The following is a 25,054-nucleotide window of genomic DNA, read 5'->3' as shown; positions in this document are numbered from 1 at the left end:
AGTTCTTTTTTCCTAATACTTTTTTTTTTTCCCCCCAGGCTATTAGGTAGGAGGAAAATGAAGACCAAGCCATGGCTGGGAAGAGCAGCTTTTTCTCAGGGCCGGGCACGAAGGGCCTTTCCCACCTCCCCCGTGGCGAAGAAGGGAAAGGTGCTGTGCGCTTTGTAGCACCACCGCCACGGCAGGCTCGGTGCCGTGCGCTTTCTGGCGCCGCGACGGAGCGGAAGCGACGGGAGGGCGGGCGGCGGAACCTTCCGGCGGGCTACGCGGGCTGCCTGCGCCTTGCCCCGCCGCTGCCTCCGCCTCCCCCACTCGCCGCTCGCTGCCGCTCGGCGCCTCCATCCTGGTACTTGGGAGTCTCCATCCTGGTTTCTCAAGTGCCCGGACCCAAAACAGGAAGTAAGTGCGCGGGGGCCTGCGGGCTGACAGGGCCGGGAGCGGCCGGGCCGCCGCGGAGGCTGAGCGCGGCGGACTGCGGAGATCGGGAGAGCGAGGCGGCCATGTCCGGCCTCACGCCTCAACTGCGGTCGGACTGGGCTGAGCCGAGCCGGGCCGGGTCGGGCTAGCAGCGGGGCTAGCAGCGCAGCTGGCAGCGGTCGGCCAGCGCCGCCGCCCGCCGAGAGCAAGGGAAAATGGCGGCCTGGGACCAAATGGCGGCGCTGGCGGCCGGGGGGCAGTGGGGGGCTGAGGCGGGCTCTGAGGCACGGAGCCGCCGCCCTGGGGGCAGTGCCGGGGGCTGGGGCAAGGCTGGCAAGGCCGCTGCTTGTCGGTGGCTGTCTTCTGCGCCCCGGTCGATTGCCGCCGTTCCGGGGTGCAGCTGGGCCTCGGGAGCGCTGCGCAGAAACGTGGAAGGGGAGCGTCGCGGCAAAATAGGGAAAAACTTGAAAATAACCAAACCTTGGCTCCATTGGGAGGGAGGGGGAAAGAGAGGGTGGCGTGCGAGGGTTTTTTGTGTTTTTAATATTTCTGTTCTAAACTCCTTTGCCGTTGCCTTGATGCCCGTAATAAAAGGCCACCAGCACGAACGCGCTTAAATCTCCCGATTTCCCACCGCGGGGTCTGCGGTTGGAGTATCCTAAGATTGTGGCTTTTATCTTTTGTTTTGGTGGTGGTGTTTTTTTGGTTTTGTTGTTCCCACCCCCCCAGCTGTGATTTGAGGTTTCTTGGGGCTTTTAAGTGGAGTCTGAAATGTGTAGCTCTGCTAAGATCAGAGGTTTCACCTAAAAGCAGTACCAGGCTTCTGTGCACTGGAGTTATGATGGGGCTTTTTCTGGGGCTTTTTTGCCAAAATAAAGAATTCTGGTCCGAGACGAGCTTTCTTTCCTTTCTTTCCTTTCTTTCCTTTCTTTCCTTTCTTTCCTTTCTTTCCTTTCTTTCCTTTCTTTCCTTTCTTTCCTTTCTTTCCTTTCTTTCCTTTCTTTCCTTTCTTTCCTTTCTTTCCTTTCTTTCCTTTCTTTCCTTTCTTTCTTTCCCTCTCCCTTTTTTTATTTTTTCGAGGTCTCTTTATTCTTGGTTGTGCACTTGGGCATAGTGAAGTATATTACACTTCTACTATCTGCCTCGTTAGCTGACAATATTTGTATGTGTTTATTCACAGTTACCATTGTTCAACCCCACGTGGGCATTGTGAGTTCTGTGTTAAAGTAATCTAGAAAGCACTTTTTGTTTGCCAGCATTACTCTGGTCATAGATGTAAGTTGGCTTCTTGACAAAATAGTTAAACTCCCTTTGCAAAACCAGGCGATGTAGGCTTTGCAATGAGAGGGATGCATCTCATTCAAATTCTGATTTCCATCAAGCCACATAAATATAATAATAGCAGCAACTTCATGCTTGTTTTCCAGACACAGAAACTTTCTACGTAGTGTTTTATCACCAAAAAGACTGAACATTAAAACATCTTAAATTGAATGTTTAAAAACACTGACTTTTGTCTTAACCACTCAAAATTTTAGAAGGTGGTGTGTAACAAAGACCTCCATGTGTCTGTACTTTATTTTACATTTCCTTATTTATCAGCATTAATTCTGTTGTTATCCATTAGAAAGCAATAGAGCTGTGACTTTGTCTATCAATCTTATGTACAACTAGGATTACAGAATTATTGAGGCTGGAGTAGACCTCTGAGATCATGGCCAGCCTATGACTTAACATCACCACATCAACTAGACCATGGCACTAAGTGCCACATCCAGTTTTTCCTTAAACACCTCCAGCGATGGTGACTCCACCACCTCCCTGGGCAGTCCATTCCAGAGTCTAATTACCCTTTCTGTAAGGAAGTGCTTCCTAACATCCAACCTCAACCTCCCCTGGTGCAGCTTCAGGACATGCACTCTTGTCACGAGTTGCCTGGGAGAAGAGCCTGACCCCCACCTTACTACAATTTCAGGTAGTTGTAGAGTGTGATAACGTCCCCTCTGAGTTTCCTGTAGGCTAAACAACCCCAGCTCCCTCAACCACTCATCATAAGACTTTCCCTCCAGTTCCTTCACCAGTCTTGGTGGTCTCTGGACCCACTCTAGCACCTCGATATCTTTCTTGATATTTTATTGCATGCTAAATTCTTGCCTGTTTATAAAGATAAAGTTACTGCTGGAATTCTTAGAATGGAATTGCACTTACATGAAAGAAAAATAGTATTTATTTTAGTACATATGAGGCTTACTAAGATTTTTATTCATAGTCATAACCTTGTGCCTGAGGGACATTTGCTATGACTGAAAAAGATAACTTAAAACTTTCTGTGTTCTTTTCTCTGGAAAGAGCTAGGAGTTGGCTTTTTTTGTTGTTTCTTCTGTGTGACATCTAAAGCATGCTCAGTTCATTTTATTAAAATATCAATGGATAGGCTAGAACCCATGGAGTTCTGCCAGATTTGGATCAATGCAAATGAGAACAGTTTGTCCTGTTGTGTCTCCCATATATTCCATTTTTGTGATGTCTCGCTTCTGTAATTACCACTGATGAGTAGAATGTAACTCCTCTTAGGGGACTGTAATGTCATACTGATACAGTTTAATAAATCTTTGTGTGTCTTAAACTCAAGTCTTTGGATCATTCTGTTTTGTGCCTGTTCAGTTTGGTCCCTTAAGTCTGTTGGTACAGATTTTAGACATTTCCTGTGTGGTGGATTTTTAGGTATGAGTTGAGAAAAGATTTTTTTGTTGTTGTGGAATAGCATAAGAGTAGTAGCATTGGAACTAGCTGAAGAGTAAAAATTCCTGGTTATGTATTGAAAGTATTGACTCAGTAAGAGCCATGATATGGAATACACTAAACATGCAGACTTCCTTAAATCTGAGGTTCAGTAATTAATTTATTTCCTTATGTGTTATTCTTGAATGCATGCCCTGAAATCCCAGTGCATCCCATGTGATTTTTCCAGTTTAAATGCCTCAGTAGCTGAAAGCTTCCCTTAATAAACTTCCATTTTTGCTTCTTGCAGAATTTAGTGAAATGTCTTCCTTCTTGTCCAGTGCAGAGAACACATCCTTTAAAACAATTTCATGTAGAAATTGTGAAAGATTTACAGCAGTCCCGCAGAAGACTAGACATAACATTCAGTTAATAACTGGGCATAGTGACAGAATTCTGTCTGCAAGGGTAAAAATACTATTTCTAATTTTTACATCCCACAGTATAATTGAGCCCATCTGCCTGATGAAGATGATTTAGAATTACAGGGATTTTTGTATAAAAATATTCTTTTTTTTTTTTTGTAACTAAGTGCAAAATACTTTTTTTTTGGGAGGGGGGAGATGTCTGCCTGAATCTGCTGCATGTTTCCCAAATAAATAAGAACTGCTGTATTATATGGCTTTAGTTGAAAGTTTATTTTGGAATTCTCTATTAAATCGTTCTTGTAGGCAAAGTATTTTCTTGTCTGTTTGGTTGCATATTGAAACTTGTTTAAAATTGTAATGCAACTCATAAAAACGTTGAATTTTGTAAATGCACCCAAAAGTGCTTGTGAAATTCACACTTTTTAAGCTGTGCTCTCAAACACTTAAGATTATGCAGTTTTCACTGCATTTCCTAGCATACATCTACAGATAATGTTGACGCATCCAACAGTGCTCCCCCTACAAGCTGACATCCTCTTTCAGAACATAAAATATTAGTTGTAGATTGGTATCTATAATGAATATGTTTCAAATGGAGCGTTAAGGAAGTCTCCTCATGCATTTAAAATTAAAGCAGCTTTTTGTTTTAAAATAGAAGGCAATGCATTCTCAAAAGCATATTGAGTGAAGTTATGAAAAGAAAGTGATACTTTTGAGGTGATGAGATTACTGGTATGTTACTTCTCACTAATTGAGAAGCATTGGCTGTCATTAACTTTGTATTTATCTTTTTCAAGAGCAGACCTGTAGTGGATGTGCAAGTGGCTGTATTAAACAATTTGCATGGCACATCCTAAAAGACCTCTGCAGTGGTACAGCATTGTTTAGCATGGCTTGCGCTGTCATCCTGTGATAAATCAAGGACATACAGGACGAGTAGAGTGTCACTCCAGGCAGTATCAAAGCCCGCATCAGAGGGTATTGTCTCCTGCAGCAGCACTATGCTTTCACCACTGAGCTCACCATGAACCTCCAAGCGGACCCATCATATGTCATATTTGATGTTACCTTCAGCATATGTGGTAGTTCCATCATTATTTAAGTGTAATGCAGTGATTTTTATGAGATCTGGAGATTGTTTCCAATTCACACAGAAGAACCACTGAAGTTGCTCCAGATGTTTTTTCTCTACCTTTCAGCCACTAATTCATGGCTTCATAGGTTAACCCTCCTGTCCTGGTATAGATGTGTCTTGGAATAACAACTTCATAGAATCATAGAATGGCTTAGGTTGGAAGGGACTCTAGAGATCATCTACTCCAACCTCCCTGCCATGGGCAGGGATGCATCTCAGCCAGGCTTGGTTGCCTCATCCAACATAGCCATGAACACTACTCCCGGGAGAAGGCATCTACAACCTCTCGGTAACCTATTCCAGAATCCCACCACCCTAGTACTGAAGAACTTCTTCCTAAGGTCCACTCTAAACTTACTTTCCCTCAGCTTGAAACCATTCCTTCTTGTCCTATTGCTAGGCACCTGTATGAAAAGTCCCTCTCCAGCCTTCCTGTAGGATACCTTCAGATATTGGAAGGCAGCTTTAAGGCCTCTTTGGAGTCATCTCCAGGCTGAACAGCTCCAACTCCCTCAGCCTGTCCTCATAGCAGAGATGCCCCAGGCCTTGGATCATCTTTGTGGCCCTCCTCTGGACTCGCTCCAAGAGTTCTATGCCCTTCTGATGATGGGGACACCAGAACTGGATGGAGTAGGAGTATTCAAGGTGGGAGTCTCAGAAGAGCAGAGTGAAGGTGCAGAATCACCTCTCTTGACCTGCTGGCCACACTCTTCTTTATTCTTCATAGGATACAACTTGTCTTTTGGGCTGCATGAATGCATTGCCAGCACATGGCAAGCTTCTCATCAATCAACACCCCCAAGTCTCTTTTCTTTCAGAGCTGCTCTCAACCTGCTCTGCACCCAGCCTGAATTTGTGCCTGGGATTATCCTGACCCAGATGCAGGATTTTGCACTTTGACTTGTTGACCCTCATGCAGTTTGGCCCACTTCTCAAGCCTGTCGAGCTCCTTCTGGATGACATCCCTGCCCTCAAGTGCATCCACTGTGCCACACAGCAAACTTGCTGAGGGTGCACTTTGTGTGTTTCCTTCAGATTTCTTGTATTTGTGTAGTCTTAATAAAAAGTGATCGCCAAAATACCTGTTTGGTATTGACTGGAATCGTCATCTTCTTTGCAGGCCATTTTCAGCTGAGGTCTGACACCATTAAAGTTGATGGGAATTCTTCCAGTCAAATCAAGAATTTGTCTTTTCCTAAGTTTTTATCGAGGCTTGGTTATTAGTGCCTTTATTCAAAAAACTTGAGATACGCAATTTTTTTTTTCTTCCCTCTGGAGAACCTGCACTTACTGTTGGAATAAACCTGTCTTGAGAGGTTGGCAAAAGTTCTAAAACCCTCCTCCAAGTGCAGGAGTTACACTGAGGAAACTTTTTATGAAATCACAGTTCTGTTTACATATGTAGAGTCCTCTTACAGTTCTGCTTGAATGGAAGTGACTGAGTAGCAGCCATTGATAGTGATTTATCTTCCTCCCCAACTTTGATGGAAATCCCAAGTTTGGATGCATGGACCCCTTCCATCCTGTGTCCTTTTCTAAGATGGCAAACCAGTGAGGGAGAGCAGGCTAATTGACAACACTAATTGCTCTGGTTTTCATTTGAGAGCCTAATCCTATCAGTTTATCCTTTGATTCTCAGAAAGTCCTCAGTAACTGATGAAAAAATGACCCAGCTTTGCTGTCTCTCTATTCAGTTTTCAGTATTCTTTCAATATAAAAGAAGGAATGTCTTTCTGTGTCTTCTGCTGTAGATGAGTTTCCACTGCATCTAGATCAGCTTTAGGTGAAGTAGATGGTTGACATACAATGTTTTATAAAACTCAACGTTTTTCATGCCGTTACAGTGGTAAGAAGAAAAACAAGTGGTTCCAGTTCACTATAAAAAAATAAATGTTATCACTACTTGTTCAATTATAAGTAAAGAAGAATCCTCCATGGTACCTTTGGGAATTTTTGCTACAGCATTCCCTATAGTGAAAATTATACATACATATATATATATATATATATATATATGTATGCATATAAACATGAGTAAGAGAATCTTACATATTTCCTTTGCTCCTCCAGAATTACCTGATTTATTCACTCCCAAAAAGTTTTATTCACTCCCAAAAAGTTACATGAATAACTCACAACTGATTTGAAGTTAAAGCACCTTGGATTTCTTTCTTCATATTTCAGAGTTACGGAGGTCTCGTTCAGTTCTTAAAAATGAGTGCTATAGCTGTGCAGCAAACATCACTTGTAGTAAAGAATAGAGCAGAGGCTGTAAAACTCAGAAGCAGATGACTGCCAAGGAAGTTGCGCCTCCTACACTTGCACCTGGCAAGAATCTGTTGCCGATGGTAGATATGAAAGTAAATTTGAGAACCCTCTGATTAGAAGCATCAACAGTATCTGAAATTTTTGACACGTTCAGAAGGGTAATATCAATTAATTCTAGGAATCAGGCACTACATGTGCTTAAAGACATGCCAAATCTTCACAAAGCTGGAGAGGTGATAAGTAATTTTATTGAGAGTTTGGCAGTAGTTTTATCCTTCTAAGAAAAAGCTTCTCTTGGGAATCTTCAATAGCAAGGAACGTGTTTTCTAATTGAAAGTTAAATCATTTCCTGCTGAAACAATATTACTATCATCATACAAGGGATTTAAAATCCAGGTTGTGAATTCCACTTGTTTACAAGTACAGGGGTATCCTTGCCTAGTGCACAGAAGCTTTGTCATGCAATTGTGATTTTTTTTTTTAAGGCTATAGTCCATGACTTTTTTAACAACATAAGCTACTATTGTTGGTAACAGTATTTTGACCTTAACATAAAAGTTTTAAGTAATTACTTTTTACAGAGAAACATAAGAAGAACTGAACACCAAAAGGAGAAATGGATTATTTGTTTTTTTTTTTTTTAATGAATCTGTCAAAGACAGTCACTAAACCTAGGTATTCAAGACTCAAAAGATCATTGCAAAGCTCCTGTGTGTTTTGGATGTGATTCCACTTAGCTTGTGCAGCAGAAAAAGCTACATTTCACAGAATCATTTACTTGTATTTGATGGATTAGGACTTTGTGTGTGTGTGTGTGCATTTTGGTTTATTTCAAAACTAGTCACGGTGGTAGTTTACATTGCAAATTGTACAAGCTTTGGATTTCTTCATAATACTTTTCATAGTGGAAGTGAGATCATCAGAAGCACTTTGTTTTGTCCTCGTTCACTGACTTCAGTGTATAGTACTTACCCTAGATAACTTTTATACTGGTGATTTCTTGCACCCAACTTCTTTGTTGCTCATGATGTTTCAATGCTGAAGAAAAAGGTCTAGATTCACATTTAGTTCTATGCATGCAAGGAGAATAAAACTGCAGTTTGGCAGTCTGTAAACAGTGCAGCTATCAGTAGTGTAATGCTATGAGAATGCTTCTCAGCCCTAACTGGCTTTGTGTTATATAATGGTAGAACTATTAAATGAGCAGTGAAACAAATATTAGTGAAACAAAAACATAATAATAGGTTTCTGTTTTAAGAAATATAAAAAAGTGGTAGACCTTAAAGATCATCAGGTTCCAATCTCTCTGATCCTTTAGGTTGGAAAAGACCTTTAAGGACATCAGGTCAAAACATTAATCTGGCACTGCCACGTCCACCACTAAACCATACCCTTGAGCACCTTATCTATGGGTCTTTTCAACATCTGCAAGGACAGTGACTCCACCACTTCCCTGGGTACCCTGTACCTATGCTTGACAACCCTTTCTGTAAAGAAATTTTTCCTAATATCCAATCTAAATCTGCCCTGGCACAAGTTGAGGACATTTCCTCTTGTTCTACTACTTGTTACTTTGGAGAAGAGACTTGACACTCATCTTTATACAACTTCCTCTCAAGTACTTGTAGAGAGTGGTAAGGTCTCCCTTGAACCTTCTTTTATCCAGACTCAGCCAATCCTCATAAAAGTTATACTCTAGACCCTTACAGGGTACTACTTTTAATTGGAATAGTAGCTGTGAAACTCTGATACTACCCCTGCATGATACGTAAGTATGTAGAAAAAGGAAAGGCAGGTAAATGTCTTAAACATGGCATTGTTCATGTAAAATAGCATTCTTCATGGGAGTTTATGCTGGTGGTTTGAGATAAAGGAAGCAACATTAAAGTGGCAGTCTGGCTGAAAAAAAGTAATTTGTGTATTGCTTTTTCAGGTTTGAGTATGAGCACAGTTGAAGAAGAGTCTGACACAGTGACAGTAGAAACCGTGAACTCTGTGACTTTGACTCAGGACACTGAAGGAAATCTTATACTTCATTGCCCTCAAAATGGTATGCAGTTGTATTGTGTAGTAGTTTTTTCTTCTTTCTTCGTCAGTTTCAGCTTCCTTTGTTCTGTTTTGGCTTAAAGAAGGATTAATTGTCAAACTAGGTGTTAATTGACCATATTCTCTATGGTCCAAACAAGGATATAGCTGTTCTGATTTATTTCAGTGCAGATGGGTTCTTGGAACCAGGCATTTTTCTGTAGACTTAAGGGGTTTGTTTGTGTGCAACGGCCTATGAATGGATTTTTGAAAAAGAAAATTCCTCTAACAAAAGATAAGTTGAAAAAAAGTCAGTGAACTATTGATGCCTCTAACTTGTTCCTGAGCAATAGTAAAGCACTGAACCAACCTATCACTTTTGCTTCCACCCTTAGTTTTGGTCCTCTTTGTTAACAGAAAGTAACCTATCTTATGTTTTTGTTGTTAGAAACTGATGAAGTAGACTCTGAAGACAGCACTGAACCTCCACAGAAGAGGCTTTGCTTATCAGAGGATGATCAAAGCCTGGATGATTCCACCCCATGCATTTCTGTTGTTGCAGTTCCAAGTATGTTTGTAGCAAATGTTTCTGTTGGTAAAGGTTAAAAGTTGACTCTCTGGAGCACACTAGAATATTTTGCATTTTATTTTTAACTTTTATGAATATACTTGAGTGTCATCTTTACCTCTCAGAGCCTTGGATGGGTTTGCAGAAATTGTTACCTGTACAATACTGGCAAAATAAATCTGCCTTACACATATAGGACTGCAGGCACAGATGCATTGATTAATTTGAAGGATAAATGAACAACAAATAAGATGTTCTCTTCTTGCAGAGAGTCATTAGGGTTTTTTTGATGACCAAACAGTATAGTTAGCATTTCCATGTTTTGTAATACTGTCATATAGGGTCTTTTTCAGATAGAAATTGTTGTACAGAAGATAGGTTGAATACTGCATTAGTCCTAAGAAAGTTGATTGTATGTTAGAGAGTTCAATATAATTTCATGAGAAGCAAAACCCATCTAACAAGTGTAAACAGCAATTTACAATACCTAGCGTGACTGTTTATTTGGTGTAACTTAGTAGAAACTCCTTAGAAATAAAGGCATTATTGTGAAGGAAAGCTAGGGGGAAAGAATGCAGCTGAAAGATTTGAGTGTTGTCCTTTAGCAACTGGAAAATACTGAAGACAAGGCTGGAAAGGAAGGATTAATACGGTACCAAAGGGCTGTACCAGATCAAACACCTTTTATTTATATGTTTCACACTACATTTTGCTTACAATGAAGTGTAAAAGGGAAGGTTTCAAACCCCATCTTTATATTTTATGAAGAGGAGCAGTTGTTTTGATTATTTTACTGTGTTGACAGATAAGTACTGAATAAGGCCTCTTTAAAATTTCCAGTGCAAAGGCAGCAGTTTGTACAACCTGTAGCCTGCATTAAAAATGTTACAAAAGTAAGATGTACAACTAACTTAACCTATTCTGAAGTTTCAGAAAATGATCAGAGCTTTGAGGTGACCATGACTGCTACCACTGAGGTAGCTGAAGATGAGATTGATGAAGGGACTGTTACTCAGATCCAGGTACAGTAAAACTTCAAGACTGACCTATTTGATGTATATTTTTATTTAAATTGAAATGGAAAGGGAAACAAATACCAGAAAGGGCTTAATTAATGAGATTTTTTTACTATGAAACTAATGTATTTGAGCACACATCTTCTTTGTACAATGTTCTATAAAAGTGCAGTTGAATCATTTTAGATATAAAATATGTTGTTTGTAGTGTAACTTACTGCCCAAAGGGCAATACAGTAAACAGTACTAAACCAATAATTACTGTTTCTGTGGTGATCCACATAGAAGACAAATTTGTCTGTTATTTCTGTCATTCTTTGATTATAAATTAAGCTTTATAGCAAGTCTAAGTAGGCTTTATGTTACCACCAGTCCTAACAGTTACAGTTCTTGTTGTGGGTATATCATATTTCAGAGTTCTATATTGGAGATGCCAGACATAGTCTTCTTTCCACCAAAGCCTGTGAGACTTATCTAATTAAGTCTCACAACATTTATAGGCTAAGATGTTAAGTGTTACTCAGATGTGTTAAGAAATATGAGCATACTTTTAATACAGTATCTAAAAGGTGGCACTTTCTGACCAGCCAGCAAGTAATTAGGTGTGCTGGTGTTATTTGCCTTCCAAGTTATGCCTCCATGCTAAATACAAGATGGTGGACAAAACTGAAGAACTTACTGGATGATTTCATATTGGTCTTTTCAAGATTCTTCAGAACGAACAACTGGATGAAATCTCCCCAGTGGGCAATGAAGAAGTGTCAGCTGTCAGTCAAGCTTGGTTCACAACCAAAGAGGATAAGGATTCTCTGACAAATAAAGGTAGGATATTTAAAATTTCAGAAAGATACCATGTTGCAGGTGTCTCAGAACTTCTTACAGGTTGCATAGTGTAATCTCTGGCTTTTTTAGTGACACTATTTGAGAGGACCAGTTCTAAAAATGCTGAGATCTAATGTGTTAGGTCCTCACCATACCACTTAGTATGCAAGAAGAAAGTTAGAACTCCAAGTGTACTTGAAGAGAGAGAGGGTGACAGCGATTGTAGTGGCTGTGGTAGAGAACAGCTGAACAGACTGGGCAGTTGCTTGCTCCATTTGCACTTCTGCCTGGTTGTGAAATGAGCAACTGCAGTCAGAGAGGAGTACACCAGGTTAAAAAAACAACTGTGTCCAGGTTACTGTATCTTCCCCCAAGCAGGATTTATTAGTCAGGCTTGTGATTAAAACAGTTTCTGAAATGGAGTTGCTTCTGAAAAAGAGGGATCATAGAACATTTTGGGTTGGATGGAGCCTTTAAAAGTCATCTAGTCCAATCCTCTTGCAGTGAGCAGAGACATTCTTTGACTAGATCAGGTTGCTCAGAGCTCCATCCACCTTGACCAGTGCAGACCAGGATCTACTGAAATAATCACTGCTACTCCAAAAATTGCTGCTGAACTTGAGAGCTTTTCCACACCACACACCATACCCTGCGAAAGTGCCTTTCTAAACGTAGAGAAAATACTTAACTTTCAAATGAAGGCATATTCTGGTATCCTCAGTCTCTTTGCTATTTTTCTTACTCTGATTTAACCTCTTTCTTCTTGCTCTGACTTAACCTCTTACTAGGGGGAAAAAATGGCATCTTTTTCTGTCAGTCCAAAGTACTTCAATTTTTTGTTAGAAAAAGTTAGGTAAAAAAGGAATACTTAGGAAAAGAAGTAATAATTTTCTGTCACAGGAGCAAATGATCTGTTACCCAGTGATTTCTGCTCCAGAGAGCTGAGTGTAGTGCTGAGTCAGTGAAAAAATGTGGGTGGGGCATGCAGAACCTGGGTGTGCAATGTGGAAAATTTAGAGAAAGGGAGCTAAGCAGCTCTGTCAGTGACCACTCACTGATCCCAAGTGTGCACTAACAGTTACTTGTAACAGCAAATACATAATTTCTTCCCATTTCTTCTTGGATTCTTATTTAGTGGATTTATAGGGCTTCAGAGGTATTCATTGGTCAGTCCAGGGACTGGGGCAGAGTTGGGTTAGCAAAGAGAGCCCAAGCATTGAGGCAGCTGGGTAGAAGTAGTGAGAAATGTTGCTGCAGTTGCAGTGCACTGGGGTGAGGAAGCACAGGTATTACAATCATTTTTAGTACCCCATGGTAAAGTGCATTGGTTGGCAGCAGCACATCCTCAGCTGTGACTGGTGGCTTGGCAGAGAAATCACTGTCTTCATGTGACTTGGTGACCTCATGTTTAATGTGTGTCTTGTTAAATATATTACAAACTTACTGCACTCACAGGTGTATCAAGAGACAATATCATATGTGGCATGTACGGTTGTGAATGAATGAGGGTCATAATCAGATTATTCTAATTAAGAGTTTAATAATTTGAGGAAGACATTGCAGTAAAACTCGACAAGAAGAATATCTGAGAATCCATACTAGCTGGAATTCTTTACGTTGAGGGTGACAGAGCACTGGAACAGTCTGTCAAGGGAGTCTTATTCCATGGAGAGATTCAAAACCCACCTGGACATGGTCCTGTGCAACCTATTGTAGATGCACCTGCTTTAGCAGAAGGGTTGGACTGGATGATTTCCAAAGTTCCCTTCCAATCCCTATCATTCTATGACTTTTCTTGAGTTCTGCATGCTTTGTCACAGAGATGAGTTCTGGAGAAATCACAGTATGGGTCTCCTTTTACAGTAGCTTGGATTTTGATGTGTGTTGTCTCAGTTGATCATTTTATAGCAGTCTCCCCCTAGTAAAGCTTTCTTTGAAAACCTGTGAGCAGGTTATAATAATCTCAGCACTGAATGTGCAAACATGTGAAGTGCAAATACACTTCCTTTTCTAGAATATTTGGGTCTTAGTTGTTCCATGTTAAGAGTAGTAGCGTCCCTTTAAGTCCATTTAGGTGCTTGGATAGAGGTGTGACTCACAGCTACAGTAGTAAATTATTTTTCTGCCTTTGTAGTGTTGGAAGAAGAGATTTAAGCCATCAGGTGCAGGGAAGAGTTTTCTCTCATCAGTTCCAACAGAATTAGTAATAATGCCTGTACTTTTTATTATAATTGGATTTGAGTAAACAGCCTCTTTGGTGTGTTCTGCCTCTCAGCTCTAGTAATTAGCAGGCTGAGAAGGAAGTACCCTGATTTTTTTCTGAGTAGAGATGGGCAGGTAGCCAGCACACACTAGTATGTGAACTGGGTCAGCACCATAATCTTAATTATAAGTGGTCATCAATATTAAATGTGGTATGAGCATGAAGGAGTAATGGAGGAATCTTAAGTGTAAGTTGAGGGTAGGAATGTTTTAGTGGTTTATTGATACACCTTACATTTAAAATGGAAGTTGATTGTTTTTTCTTTTAAAGCTCAGCTGAGGCATTGTAGTTACTGAAGGCAGGGACAGAGATGAAACATGTCTGTTTCTGTTGGTTTGCAGCATTTATTTGGGAAATAAAACACTTGCCATGAGTCGTTATCTTGACTGTGACTAGTGGGCATTGTTCCCAATGCAAGGAAAAAGAGAGAGAGACCAGCTTGTCAAAATAGACTAGGTAGAGCATTTCCCTCTATGAAAAGTACGGTAGGTGGCATCACTTGCGTGTTGGGAAGTGGTAAGGCATGTAAGAGAACCCCATGTTGTTACCAATTCCTCCAGTAATATTATGAGTCACATTGTAAGTCCCAGCTTCTGGAATCATTTGAGTGCATGGAAATTTCTGCTGTCAGTTTAAAGACAAATTTTGTAGTTGTGGTTAAAAACCTGAAAATGTGACTTGACGGCAAATAGAGGAATTCGTGTTCTGTTTTTAAAAATTGGATGGTTTTGAAGAGGGGTCTGACCCACATTATTTAAACATTAGTTGACAGTTACCAGGCTTTGTTTAATTCTGAAATAACATCTGTTTAAAATTGTTGCAGTTAAAGTGGCTACAGTTACTCTTTTTATTCATCAATTACAGTAATGAGGATTGTGTTTTCTCATATTTCTTGTTTTGCTGACTTTCACTTCAGTAATGAGTTTGTTGTTTCTATTTCCAGGCCATAAGTGGAAGCAAGGGATGTGGTCAAAGGAAGAAATTGACATTTTGATGAGTAACATTGAGCGTTATTTAAAGGTATGCGTAAGCCTATCTTATCTGCTAGGTGGTGTGGTTATGTACCTCCTGCTAGAAACCAAGTTTCTTCAGTAGTTCTCAGAAGATGCAATAAGTGATTCTGATTAGTTTGTAATAGAAATGGTCGTTAGCCATTTGAAATACATAACAAAATAGTATTCATACACAGGATTTAAGATGAGTGAATATAGCACTGCTTTTAATTTGTGTACTTCAACAGGATGGTCAGGTGGCTTAATCCCTTTCTCCGTGTATGCATCGCTCATGAAACCTTTGATGAAGACAGCAGAAAAAAATTCCACTCAGAGTAGGGCAAGTTTTCCTTGCAAAGAATTGAATACAACTTCCACACCTGATACCACACCTGTATTTGTTTACTACTAGGATGCCTTTATCTGCTTTCTTCCTCATAATCTATTGGTGTCAGAGTTCACTGTAAAAATTGGCATGCAGGTAAACATGGTGAAAGTGCTAAGTGCTCATAAGTCATATTTGTGGTAGGCTAACAGCTGAGAATATTTGAGTTGGGAATATATAACCTGGGTATTACAGGTTCACCATCCTTCTTTTGTGGAACAAAAGAAAGCCCTGAATTCAGTTTTCATTGGTATAAAAATCTTCAGTATTAGTTATATGAAGTGTGCCTGCCCACACATGTACTAGAATTTATGACACAAAATCGTTCATAGGTAATACTATTTTTTAAAATGTAGAAAAGCTTTTATAAACTAGCTAAATAACCTTTTTGAGTTACTGATAACTCATTCAAATCATAATTTCCCCATTTATCTAGTTTGTTGTACTGCTTTGAATAATGGAAATACTGTTATTTTTTAGTTTATGCTGAAGTTAAACTAAAGCTTTCCTTTTAAAATTAACTCCTGTGGGTTTATATCATATTGACTTCGAGTTTCCATCAAAACAAAAAGAGTATTAATTGAAACAAAATTTCTTTCAGATAAGGAATATCCAAAATTATGTAATAAATTGATATAGCACTCTTTGACAACCTTCCCCTCTAGAACCCCAGGCTAATTCCACCACAGTCTGTTTTCCCTGATGTTCCAAATGATGGTTCAATGTTTTAAAATACACATTAGACAGATTGAAAGTAAGAATTTGTTTCTAGTGTAAAACCAACCAAACAAAACCTAGTGTTCAAGAGATAGCTAATTCATAACTACTCAGTTTTAACTTTTGTACTGTAGTATTTGAGATGCATAGAAAATTGATTAATAATACGCTAGGCTTCACTTCTTAAATGTTCTGCTTATTGATTTCTAGATTTTATCTAAGGTGCTTTGTTTGTGGTTTATGGTTAGTTTTTTTTCTTTTTAAATGTTTTTCTTAAATGCTTTTAAAAAAATGTTCTCTTCTAGGCCCGTGGAATAAAAGATGCCACTGAAATTATATTTGAAATGTCAAAAGATGAAAGGAAAGATTTCTACAGGACAATAGCTTGGGGTCTGAACCGGCCTCTCTTTGCTGTCTATAGAAGAGTTCTTCGCATGTACGATGACAGAAACCATGTTGGAAAGTATGAAAACCTCTAATGCTGCATGGTTTTATTGGTATGAGTAGGGTCATGTATTTAATGTTTGACATGTTCTGTGTGAGACAGAAGATTCTAGTCCAACAGACCTAGTGCTTCCTAATCATAAGGCACCTATGGTCAATTGTGATTAATCAGCCTTGACAATAATTGTGTTAAATTGAAGAAAGAAGAAAAAAAAAACAAAGGTGCCAGAGCATTCTGATATGATTGGAAGACTGATACAGATCTGCTGAGATGTAGTTTCTTTCTAGATCTGATACCCTGAGCCAATTGATCTCCCTCCCTGTGCCCCTAGTTTGCCTATCTATAAAGCAGGGGGTATGGCACCATCCAGAAGTGCTGAGAAAGGTGTTCGAGTTTAGTTTTGAAGGCAGTTGAAAATTAAAACTACCATCTCAATGCTGACTTTTTTTTTTTTTTAATAGAAAGTCAGCTCTATAGTGATTGTGAACTCAGGTGGGAAGGAAAAGTTAGGTGTTTATTTGAAAGCCTAATACACAAAATTCTGATTCTGTTCTTACCACTAAGGTGACCAAGAATGAGGAATTTTGCTGGCAGATGACAGGAACATTACACCAGATAACCTTTCACTAACGTGGAAAATAGCATTTGCTCATCCCTTTCTTTTGAAGCATTCAGTCAGATTATTTTTTACAGTTGAAATTCCTTAATCTCTTGTAGCTAAATGTTTACTGTGTTAGTAACGCAGAAGTCTTTATGCTCTATGCTGTCTATTTAAAATAATATCTTTTTATTTATGCTGGTTAGGTATACTCCTGAGGAAATTGAAAAACTTAAAGAGTAAGTAGTTTCATTAATAAGTATCATGCTGTCTTGTTTATATTTAATAGCTTGCATAGTTTTTACAGGTTTTATTAAGTGAAATTGCTGAAAAGTTAAAAGTAAATATGACTGCTCAACTCTTTCAGGAAGTAGTGGTCACTAAAGTACATTTGAATTACATTTTTTTAACATTTTCTAATGTGTCATTAGGGACATGAGCAATATGCAACAAAATTCCAAAGCAGGCTTTCTGTTGAAACTAGTAATGTTTCAGATTTCACAGGCACAGTTAACATTTGCAGTTAAGTTTGTGAAAAATAAATTCCCTTTCTTTAGGAAACCATTCCTTAGATTATTTCTAAAGAAGGTGGCAGGCAGAGTAGGCTCTGCCCTGTGGAGTAAATTGTTAGTAAGGCTCTTTGATTTTGACAAGGAACCTGACAGGTCCAGGAGGGGCTGCAGACTTGTCTTCTCTTGCAGCTTTCTAGGGTTGAGCAGTTTGAAGAAACCAGATTGGATTGAAGGAAGGGAGTATATTTCATTGAGTTAATGGACATATTTGGATCAATTTAGCTGGCTCATGTCACTTGCAAGGTGCCTGTGGTTCCAGAATTGTCAAAAGTAGCCATGGCTCACTGTGTTAAGCCTGTATCCTGTATGGAAGGAAAATAACAGTTAAAATTATGAAAATGATTATGCAGTGGTTTGCTTCATTTAAATTATAGGATTCCTGGGTATCCATTGGGCATTATTTAGATTTCTCAAGTGAGCTCTATGCCACCTGTAAATCCTTGAGGATCTTGTATAACATGGTTGTGTTAAATACAATATGAATATTAATTAAGCTCCACTACAAGACAGTTAAATATGTAAGCATTTTATAAGTGACTATCCTGTGGCTTAGCTGGTCCAGAAGGCTTCTAGAAACACATAGAAAAATTAGTAATGATGACAGAAAATATTAGTAATGTAGTATCAAAGTGACTTCCTATCCTGACCTTAAGCCTGTAAACTGCAGACTTAGCTCATTTTTATTAGAGTACATTTGATATTTTGGTAATCTGGATATAGTGCTGATGAGCATGTTTCTGTTTAGGCTGAGAGTAAAGCATGGTAACGATTGGGCCACAATAGGAGCTGCACTGGGGAGAAGTGCTTCATCTGTAAAAGATCGATGTAGGCTGATGAAGGATACCTGCAACACAGGTGAGGTACATGCTGGTGGCAGGAATGGATGTTCCAGTTAAAACTCTGTCACCTTTGCCTTTGTCAGTGCTACTTTCCCTGAACTGAGGTGCTTACAATGTGAAATCTGGAGACATCTTTGGTATTTGGTATAGGTTTCTCCAGTTTCATTTCCTAAAGATCAGAACACTACTTTTATTTTTGTAGTCCATTATCTATTGTAGGTTTGTGTCACTGCAGCATGCTTTATTGAAACGTATTTTCCCTTTGTTTAATGTTTATTTATAGATTCATACAATAGTTTGGGTTGGAAGGGACCTTAAAGATCGTTTAGTTCCAACTCCCCTGCCATGGGGAGGGACACCTTCCATTAGACCAGGTTGCTCAAGGCCTCATCCATCCTGGCCTTGAACACCTCCAGACTGGGGATATCCACAACCTCCCTGGGCAACCTGTTCTAGTGTCTCACCACCCTCACTGTAAAGAGTTTCTTCCTAATCTCTAGTCTAAATCTCCTCTCTTCCATCTTAAATCCATTCCCCATCAGCCTATGTTTATAAATACATGCTCTGTATTTGGTGTTGAGAGACAGATGCACTTTACAAGTGAAATAATGTTTATTTTGTAGTGTATAAATTCAAATGGAAGGAAGATTTAGGCAGACTTCATTTAATGACTGTGTACTAAATCGTTGTATTTACTTCAGTACTACTCAGGTAGCTTGGACCAGTTTGCTTTGGTCAGTATTTTGATGTTTTGTGTGGCTTCAGTTATCTGCAAGAGAAAGATAAGAGAAACTTGGAAGCAAACCAGTGTAATTCAACATTTGTTAATTAAGAATGGATATGATATAAATTAGTAGTAAGTTCTATCTCCTTCACAAGTCAACATTTGCATCTGTAATAAGGTGTTAGGCTCTCAGGTTAGATGTCAATGTGTTATGGGTCAGAACAGAGGGCATCTGCTGTTAGTAAGTTGGAGGGCTTTTTTTCTTTCAGGAAAGTGGACAGAGAAAGAAGAAAAAAGGCTAGCAGAAGTAGTGCATGAGCTCACGAGCACAGAACCAGGTGACATCGTCACACAAGGTGTCTCATGGGCGGCTGTGGCTGAACGGGTCGGGACACGCTCTGAAAAGCAATGCCGCTCGAAGTGGCTCAACTATCTCAACTGGAAACAAAGTGGGGGCACTGAGTGGACCAAGGAAGATGAAATAAATCTGATCCTGAGGTTTGTTACTGTTACTTGTGAAGGTTCATAATACACAATGCTAGTGGGATTTCATTTGGGTCCATTTTGCTGGTTTCTTAGACACTAAAAACTCTAGAACCTTCCAAAAATCACAGCTGTGTTTACAGTTCCCAGAGATTTATTATTGAACATATTTTTTGTTTTTTGTTTTTTTAGTGAATGTTAGTGTTCGTGAAAGGTGTCAGATTGAAAACCCTGGAGACTGAAGTCTTCTTTATTCCACAGAAAAGGTACAGCAGAGGCAGCAACTGTTCAAGCTTCCCACACATTGCCCCACCAATTTGCTTCAACCTGTAACTAGAGGGTAGTTCAGTCTCCCTGCCCATTCAATCCTTGGCCTCTCTGCTGAGACGACCAACAAGGGCCAAGTGTGGTGGTGGTTTCTGTGATGTGGACATCTTGTCTACAAAGAACTGAACTGAGACTGCAAATTAATTTTATGTAGGCCACTGAACACTGATTGGATGTTAGCATCCTTGACAACATTTGAACTAGCAACTTGATAGTAACTTTGGAAATGTTTTGCTCTCTCCAGTCCTCCTCCCAGTTTGAATGCCTTTAACTCAGTCTTTTTAGCCAGTGGATTTTTATGGGTTGATAGTTTTGGGTGGAAAGAAAACGCCAAGACAGCCAGGGAACCTAAATGTTATTTGCAAAGCAATATTCATGAACTCAAAATGAGGAACCTGATTCCACATTTCAGAATGTGATGGTTATAATTCTTAATATTTCTGTACAAACGGTTTCTGTTTTGGTCTGTCCAGATACACAACTCATCCTGCAGGGTTGAGTTTGGTAGCTTTATACTTTTTTCCTTTTTTTTTTCTTTTTTCTTTTTTTTCTTTTTTTCCTTTTTTTTTTTTTAAGTCTGTTCAGTGCTATTGCTTGGTTTATGAAGAGAACTTTTCTTCCACAAAAACCTTTACCACTCTCACTGGTTACCTCTCTTACGTATGCTCCATATAGAAATAATCTGGAGACAATTCAGAGATATTTAAACAGATTCTGGTAGTGTGTGCAGAAGATGTGCTAAAATTGTGTAAAGATTGTACCTTACCTGGAGAGCCTGATGAGACTGATTTATGAGAAACTCTTTAATGCTGTAGTTAACTTCATCTGCTTTGGCTAAGAAGCATCTGAGAGGAGGCCAAAATCTATGTTAAGGAGGGATAAATGTTATTTAGGAGAAAACAGAACTAAATATCATAACATGAGATTAATTAAATGAAAGTTCAGAGCGAATCTCAGGAAGTGTTTCCTGCCTTGGAAATGTGTTTGGGGAATGATTTTTCAAAGACAAAAGATGCAAGCACCATCATTTGAAATGCTTCAAATTAATCTGATCAGAGTCCCAATGTGTATGTAAAGGAGAATAATCCTGCATGGTGAGGAGATAGGCTGGATCATCTTAACAGGTCAAGTCCATCTTCTTTTCTTTATGATTCTGATTGACCTCTGGCAGCGTGGTGCCTTGGAAGCCTGTGTCGATTCATGAGCTCTGGTGGACTATTTACTAGCATGCCATTTTGCTGCCGTTTTGTGTGACAAGACCAGAGATGTGCAACACCCCTGCCAGTCTTGGGGGGTAGTTTCTAACAGGTAAATATTTTCTCTATCCTGCCAGGATAGCGGAACTCGAAGTTTCTGATGAAAATGACATCAACTGGGATTTACTAGCGGAAGGATGGAGTAGTGTCCGCTCACCACAGTGGCTTCGGAGTAAATGGTGGACCATTAAAAGACAGATTGCAAACCACAAAGATGTGTCATTCCCTGGTAATGTACTATCTACATGCTTCTCTTTTGAAAGCTCCTTTCACAAATATCAAAGGAATAAGGCTGCATTTTGTTGCCTGTTCACAGGATTGCTGGCCAAATAGCATATTGCTGCTTTGCTGGGACTTAATGGCCCCTTGGATCTGCTGCCTGAATTGCTCCTACAAGCAATCCTTAAGTGTTTCAGTCAAAACAAGCCAAGCTGATGTATACCAACTAAACACTAGATTTTGCCAACTCCTGTCACTTTGGCTGAAGGGAGTGCGTGTATCTAAGCCGCTCAGCTGGCAGGTCTCAAGATGATGGTGTTTGGTATGGAGGGCAGTGACCTCTTCAGGTGAAAGAGAATATTTATCTGCAGCCTAATGGTATCACCTCAGGTTAAAATGTTAATAGGTATTCTTTGTGAGGTGCAGAACCTTAGCTGTAGACAGAAAGTAGATCTAGCTGCACAGTGTAGAGGAGACAGGGAGGAATTGGGCATATAAAGTTTCCCAAGTATGTCTCTCATAGCATTTTCCATTCTTGGTCAGAGAAATTAGTGCCTGAGCCAAAGAATATTTTAATCTCTGTGACCTTCAGTCCTCCTTTTCTCTGACTTGGGCAGAGGGAAGAAAAAAATCAGATTAGCCATGTTGTAATGAAAAGTGTAATTTAATGGACGCTTTTGCTGTGGTCATCAGTATGGTTATAGTCTGTCCAGAGGCTGCAATTGATAAGGCAGACATGTTACATTTACCATGCCTTAATAGGCATGCTATCAGATAATCCATAATACAAATATGCCACTGAATTAACAGGCCCCACTCCTTCTGTGATGCTTTCAAGAGTGGGAGATGTTTAATCAGTTTGCTCTATAGAATGCTAGAAAAGCAGAGGTCTCAGCTGTTGTAACCTAATAGATGTTAACTGCTCTCTCAGTGGGACCAAAGTGATCACAGGGAAGAAAGATGGGTGGTTTTATTGGAGCAATGGGCCACTTCATGCACAGATAAGGAACTGTAGTGTAGCCACTGTGAAATTAATTCTCTCTTGCTTCCTGTTTCCAGTGTCAAACACTTCAACAAATCCGCTTCCATGTTTTGTAAGATTGGAGGGTTTATTTCTAGTAGCAGCATTACACAGCTGGTGATACTGGCACTTGATTGTAGCTTGGGGGTGCAGCAGGCATGTTTTTAGAGACATCTGAAGCTTTATGAACTGTTCTTCTCTTTCCAAGCATCCTAAAATGTAAGGGTTCCTTGAGAAAATCAAGTTATCTCCAGTAATTTAATGTAAATATGTTTCATATATGCACTAAATTTCTGGTTGATATATCTCTGCAAGTTGTTTAGCTTCCAAATTCAGAAGGATTTTGGTTACTTTTCTAGTGTTAGATAAATTTCACGTGCTGCATTTCAAATGTGCTTCTTCAATGTGTTTTAACACAAGTATTCTTTCTCACAGTGCTGATAAAGGGTCTTAAACAACTTCATGAGAACCAAAAATCCAATCCAGGACACCAGCTTTCAGAGAACAAATCTGGAAGTGGATTAGCAAACCCTAATTCCAGTTCAGGCGTTCAGCACGTGCAGATTCGAGTGGCTCGCCTAGAGGAGAACGCAGGCAATGCACCAAGCCCTATGGCAGCTTTGCAGATTCCAGTCCAGATCACTCATGTTTGTAAGTAACTAGAAGGAACAACTCACTGTCCTCTCATGAAACCCAAAGCTTTCTTATGTTAAGGTGGTGAAGGAGCAGTGGGCTCCTTAAATTTCTTTGAAGAACTTTATTATTTCCTCATTGGTCTTGTCCTATCTTCAGTTTAAGGATTTCTGGATTCCATTTGCTGTTTCTGACTGTGTAGGTATTACTGTGCAAAACTAGCTAAACCTGCACTGGTGTATAGCTTGGACTAGATGATCTCCAGAGGTCCCTTGCAACCCTTATCATTCTGTGATTCTGTAATTGTACCAAGCAGCTGCAATTGGAGTGCCTGGACCTAGGGGTTGTAGGTATCTGTGTGCATGCACACAAGAGTTGCCATAGAACATGTTCTTTGAAAAGGTTTCAGTACACAAGCTTCTTAATCAGTCAACATGTATGTTTATTTCTTATATTTCTGCTGGTAGCTGTTGTCCAGAACAATGAATTTCATGTAAAATAGGTGCACTGCTGTCCCTGAGTTCTGATGAAGGACTCTGAAGGGAAGGTAAATAACATTTCTCCTACTCCTGTACTTTATTACTCAGTTACTTCTAGGCACAAACACTCTGGAAACCATTATCTGCCAACTCAACACAGACATTCAGCTGATGATCTACTCTAACTACTGTTGGTGTTTCCCATACTTTTACGGATGAACATTTATTAGGAGGTCTACTTGGACTGTTGCTTATTGCTTGTTTTTGTAATTAATGTTACTAAGCAATCCAGTTACTCTAGTTCAGTCACCCCATATGCAGGCTATCATCTCCGTTTTACACAATTTTGCACTGTTTGTCATTTGTGATTTTTTTTTAGGAAAATTTAGTACTTCAGACTTGCTGATTTCAAAATTAGTTAATTAGGTTAAGACCTGATTCTTCAGACTCTGACTAGGTAGACATTTAGTAAACAATTTCCTTTTTATGATTCCACTAAATTAGCCTATCTTAATTTACTTTTTAAGTGCCATCTTCATTTTGTCTGGTTTATTTTTTAATTAGAATGGCATGCAACACCACGCTAAGAATTTTTTATCTTTCGTAATTCATCCATCATCTCAGACTTTCAACCAAAACTTGGTCAAAGCCATTGGGTTTTGATGAGCAGGCAAGATGTTCTGGTATTCTGTAACTTTTAGATCTTTCTGAATTGAAACATAGAATCATAGGATGGCTTAGGTTGGAAGGGACTTCACCCATCATCTACTCCAACCTCCCTACCATGGGCAGGGACACCTCTCAACTGGACTCAGTTGCTCAAGGCAACATCCAACCTGGCCTTGAACACCCCCAGGGAGGAGGCATCCACAACCTCCCTGGGCAGCCTATTCCAGAGTCTCACCACCCTCATACAGGAGAACTTCTTCCTAAGATCCAATCTGAACCTACTCTCCCTCAGCTTAAAACCACTCCCTCTTGTCATAATGCTAGACACCCTTAGGAAAAGTCCCTCTGCAGCCTTATTGTAGGATCTGTTCAGGTATTGGAAGGCAGCTCTAAGGTCCCCCTAGAGTCTTCTGTAAACTGAACAACCCCAGCTCCCTCAGCCTATCCTCATAGCAGAGGTGTTTCAGCCCTTGGAGCATCCCTGTAGCCCTCCTCTGGACTCACTCTGACAGCTCTGTATCCTTTTTATGATAGGGACACCAGAACTGGACACAGTATTTGAGGTGGGATCTCTCAAGAGCAGAGTAAAAGGGCAGAATCACCTCTCTGGCCCTGCTAGCCTCACTCCTCTTGATGCAGCCCAGGACACCATTTGCCTTCTGGGCTGCATAAGTGGACTGCTGGCTCATGGTGAGCTTCTCCTCAGTCATTACACCCAAGTCTCTTTCTTCAGACCTGCGCTCAACCCACTCTGCACCCAGCCCATATGCTATGATGTCATGTGCCTCATGGGCCTGTCTGCCTACAAGCCTTTTTCCCCACTTGGTCTGCTTTCCTGAAGAATTTCTGTTTGTGTAATCAAAGGGAATTTTGCATTGTGTCTTTCCCAGTCCCTTGAGAGCTGAACCTCTGAAACACTTGCAGCTGCATTTGATAGAAGGCTCAAGGTTTCAAAGGCGTAGTTCCTGTAAGCTTTATGAACATAACCGTCTAGGTAACAGGCCATGCTTTAGAGCTGTCTTCTATTAGGTG

General features: G+C 39.9%; 1 protein-coding gene across 1 annotated transcript in view; it reads left to right on the top strand.

Annotated features, from left to right (window-relative positions):
- Window positions 1–373: 373 nt before the first annotated feature.
- DMTF1 (cyclin D binding myb like transcription factor 1) overlaps window positions 374–25,054 on the top strand; it is a 31,243-nt gene continuing 6,562 nt past the window's right edge. Inside the window, exons 1-12 of the mRNA XM_054399610.1 lie at window positions 374–399; window positions 8,903–9,019; window positions 9,443–9,562; window positions 10,490–10,584; window positions 11,286–11,400; window positions 14,607–14,683; window positions 16,063–16,220; window positions 17,007–17,039; window positions 18,118–18,227; window positions 19,205–19,433; window positions 21,079–21,230; window positions 22,677–22,892. Coding sequence (XP_054255585.1) covers window positions 8,911–9,019; window positions 9,443–9,562; window positions 10,490–10,584; window positions 11,286–11,400; window positions 14,607–14,683; window positions 16,063–16,220; window positions 17,007–17,039; window positions 18,118–18,227; window positions 19,205–19,433; window positions 21,079–21,230; window positions 22,677–22,892 — 1,414 coding nt within the window. The 5' untranslated portion in view covers window positions 374–399; window positions 8,903–8,910. The remainder of the gene's footprint in view (window positions 400–8,902; window positions 9,020–9,442; window positions 9,563–10,489; window positions 10,585–11,285; window positions 11,401–14,606; window positions 14,684–16,062; window positions 16,221–17,006; window positions 17,040–18,117; window positions 18,228–19,204; window positions 19,434–21,078; window positions 21,231–22,676; window positions 22,893–25,054) is intronic.

Source organism: Indicator indicator, chromosome 3 (assembly GCF_027791375.1).
Source record: "Indicator indicator isolate 239-I01 chromosome 3, UM_Iind_1.1, whole genome shotgun sequence".
Classification (NCBI taxonomy): domain Eukaryota; kingdom Metazoa; phylum Chordata; class Aves; order Piciformes; family Indicatoridae; genus Indicator; species Indicator indicator.
The sequence above is the reverse complement of the archived record's forward strand: the minus strand, read 5'-3'. Positions and strand labels throughout refer to the sequence as shown.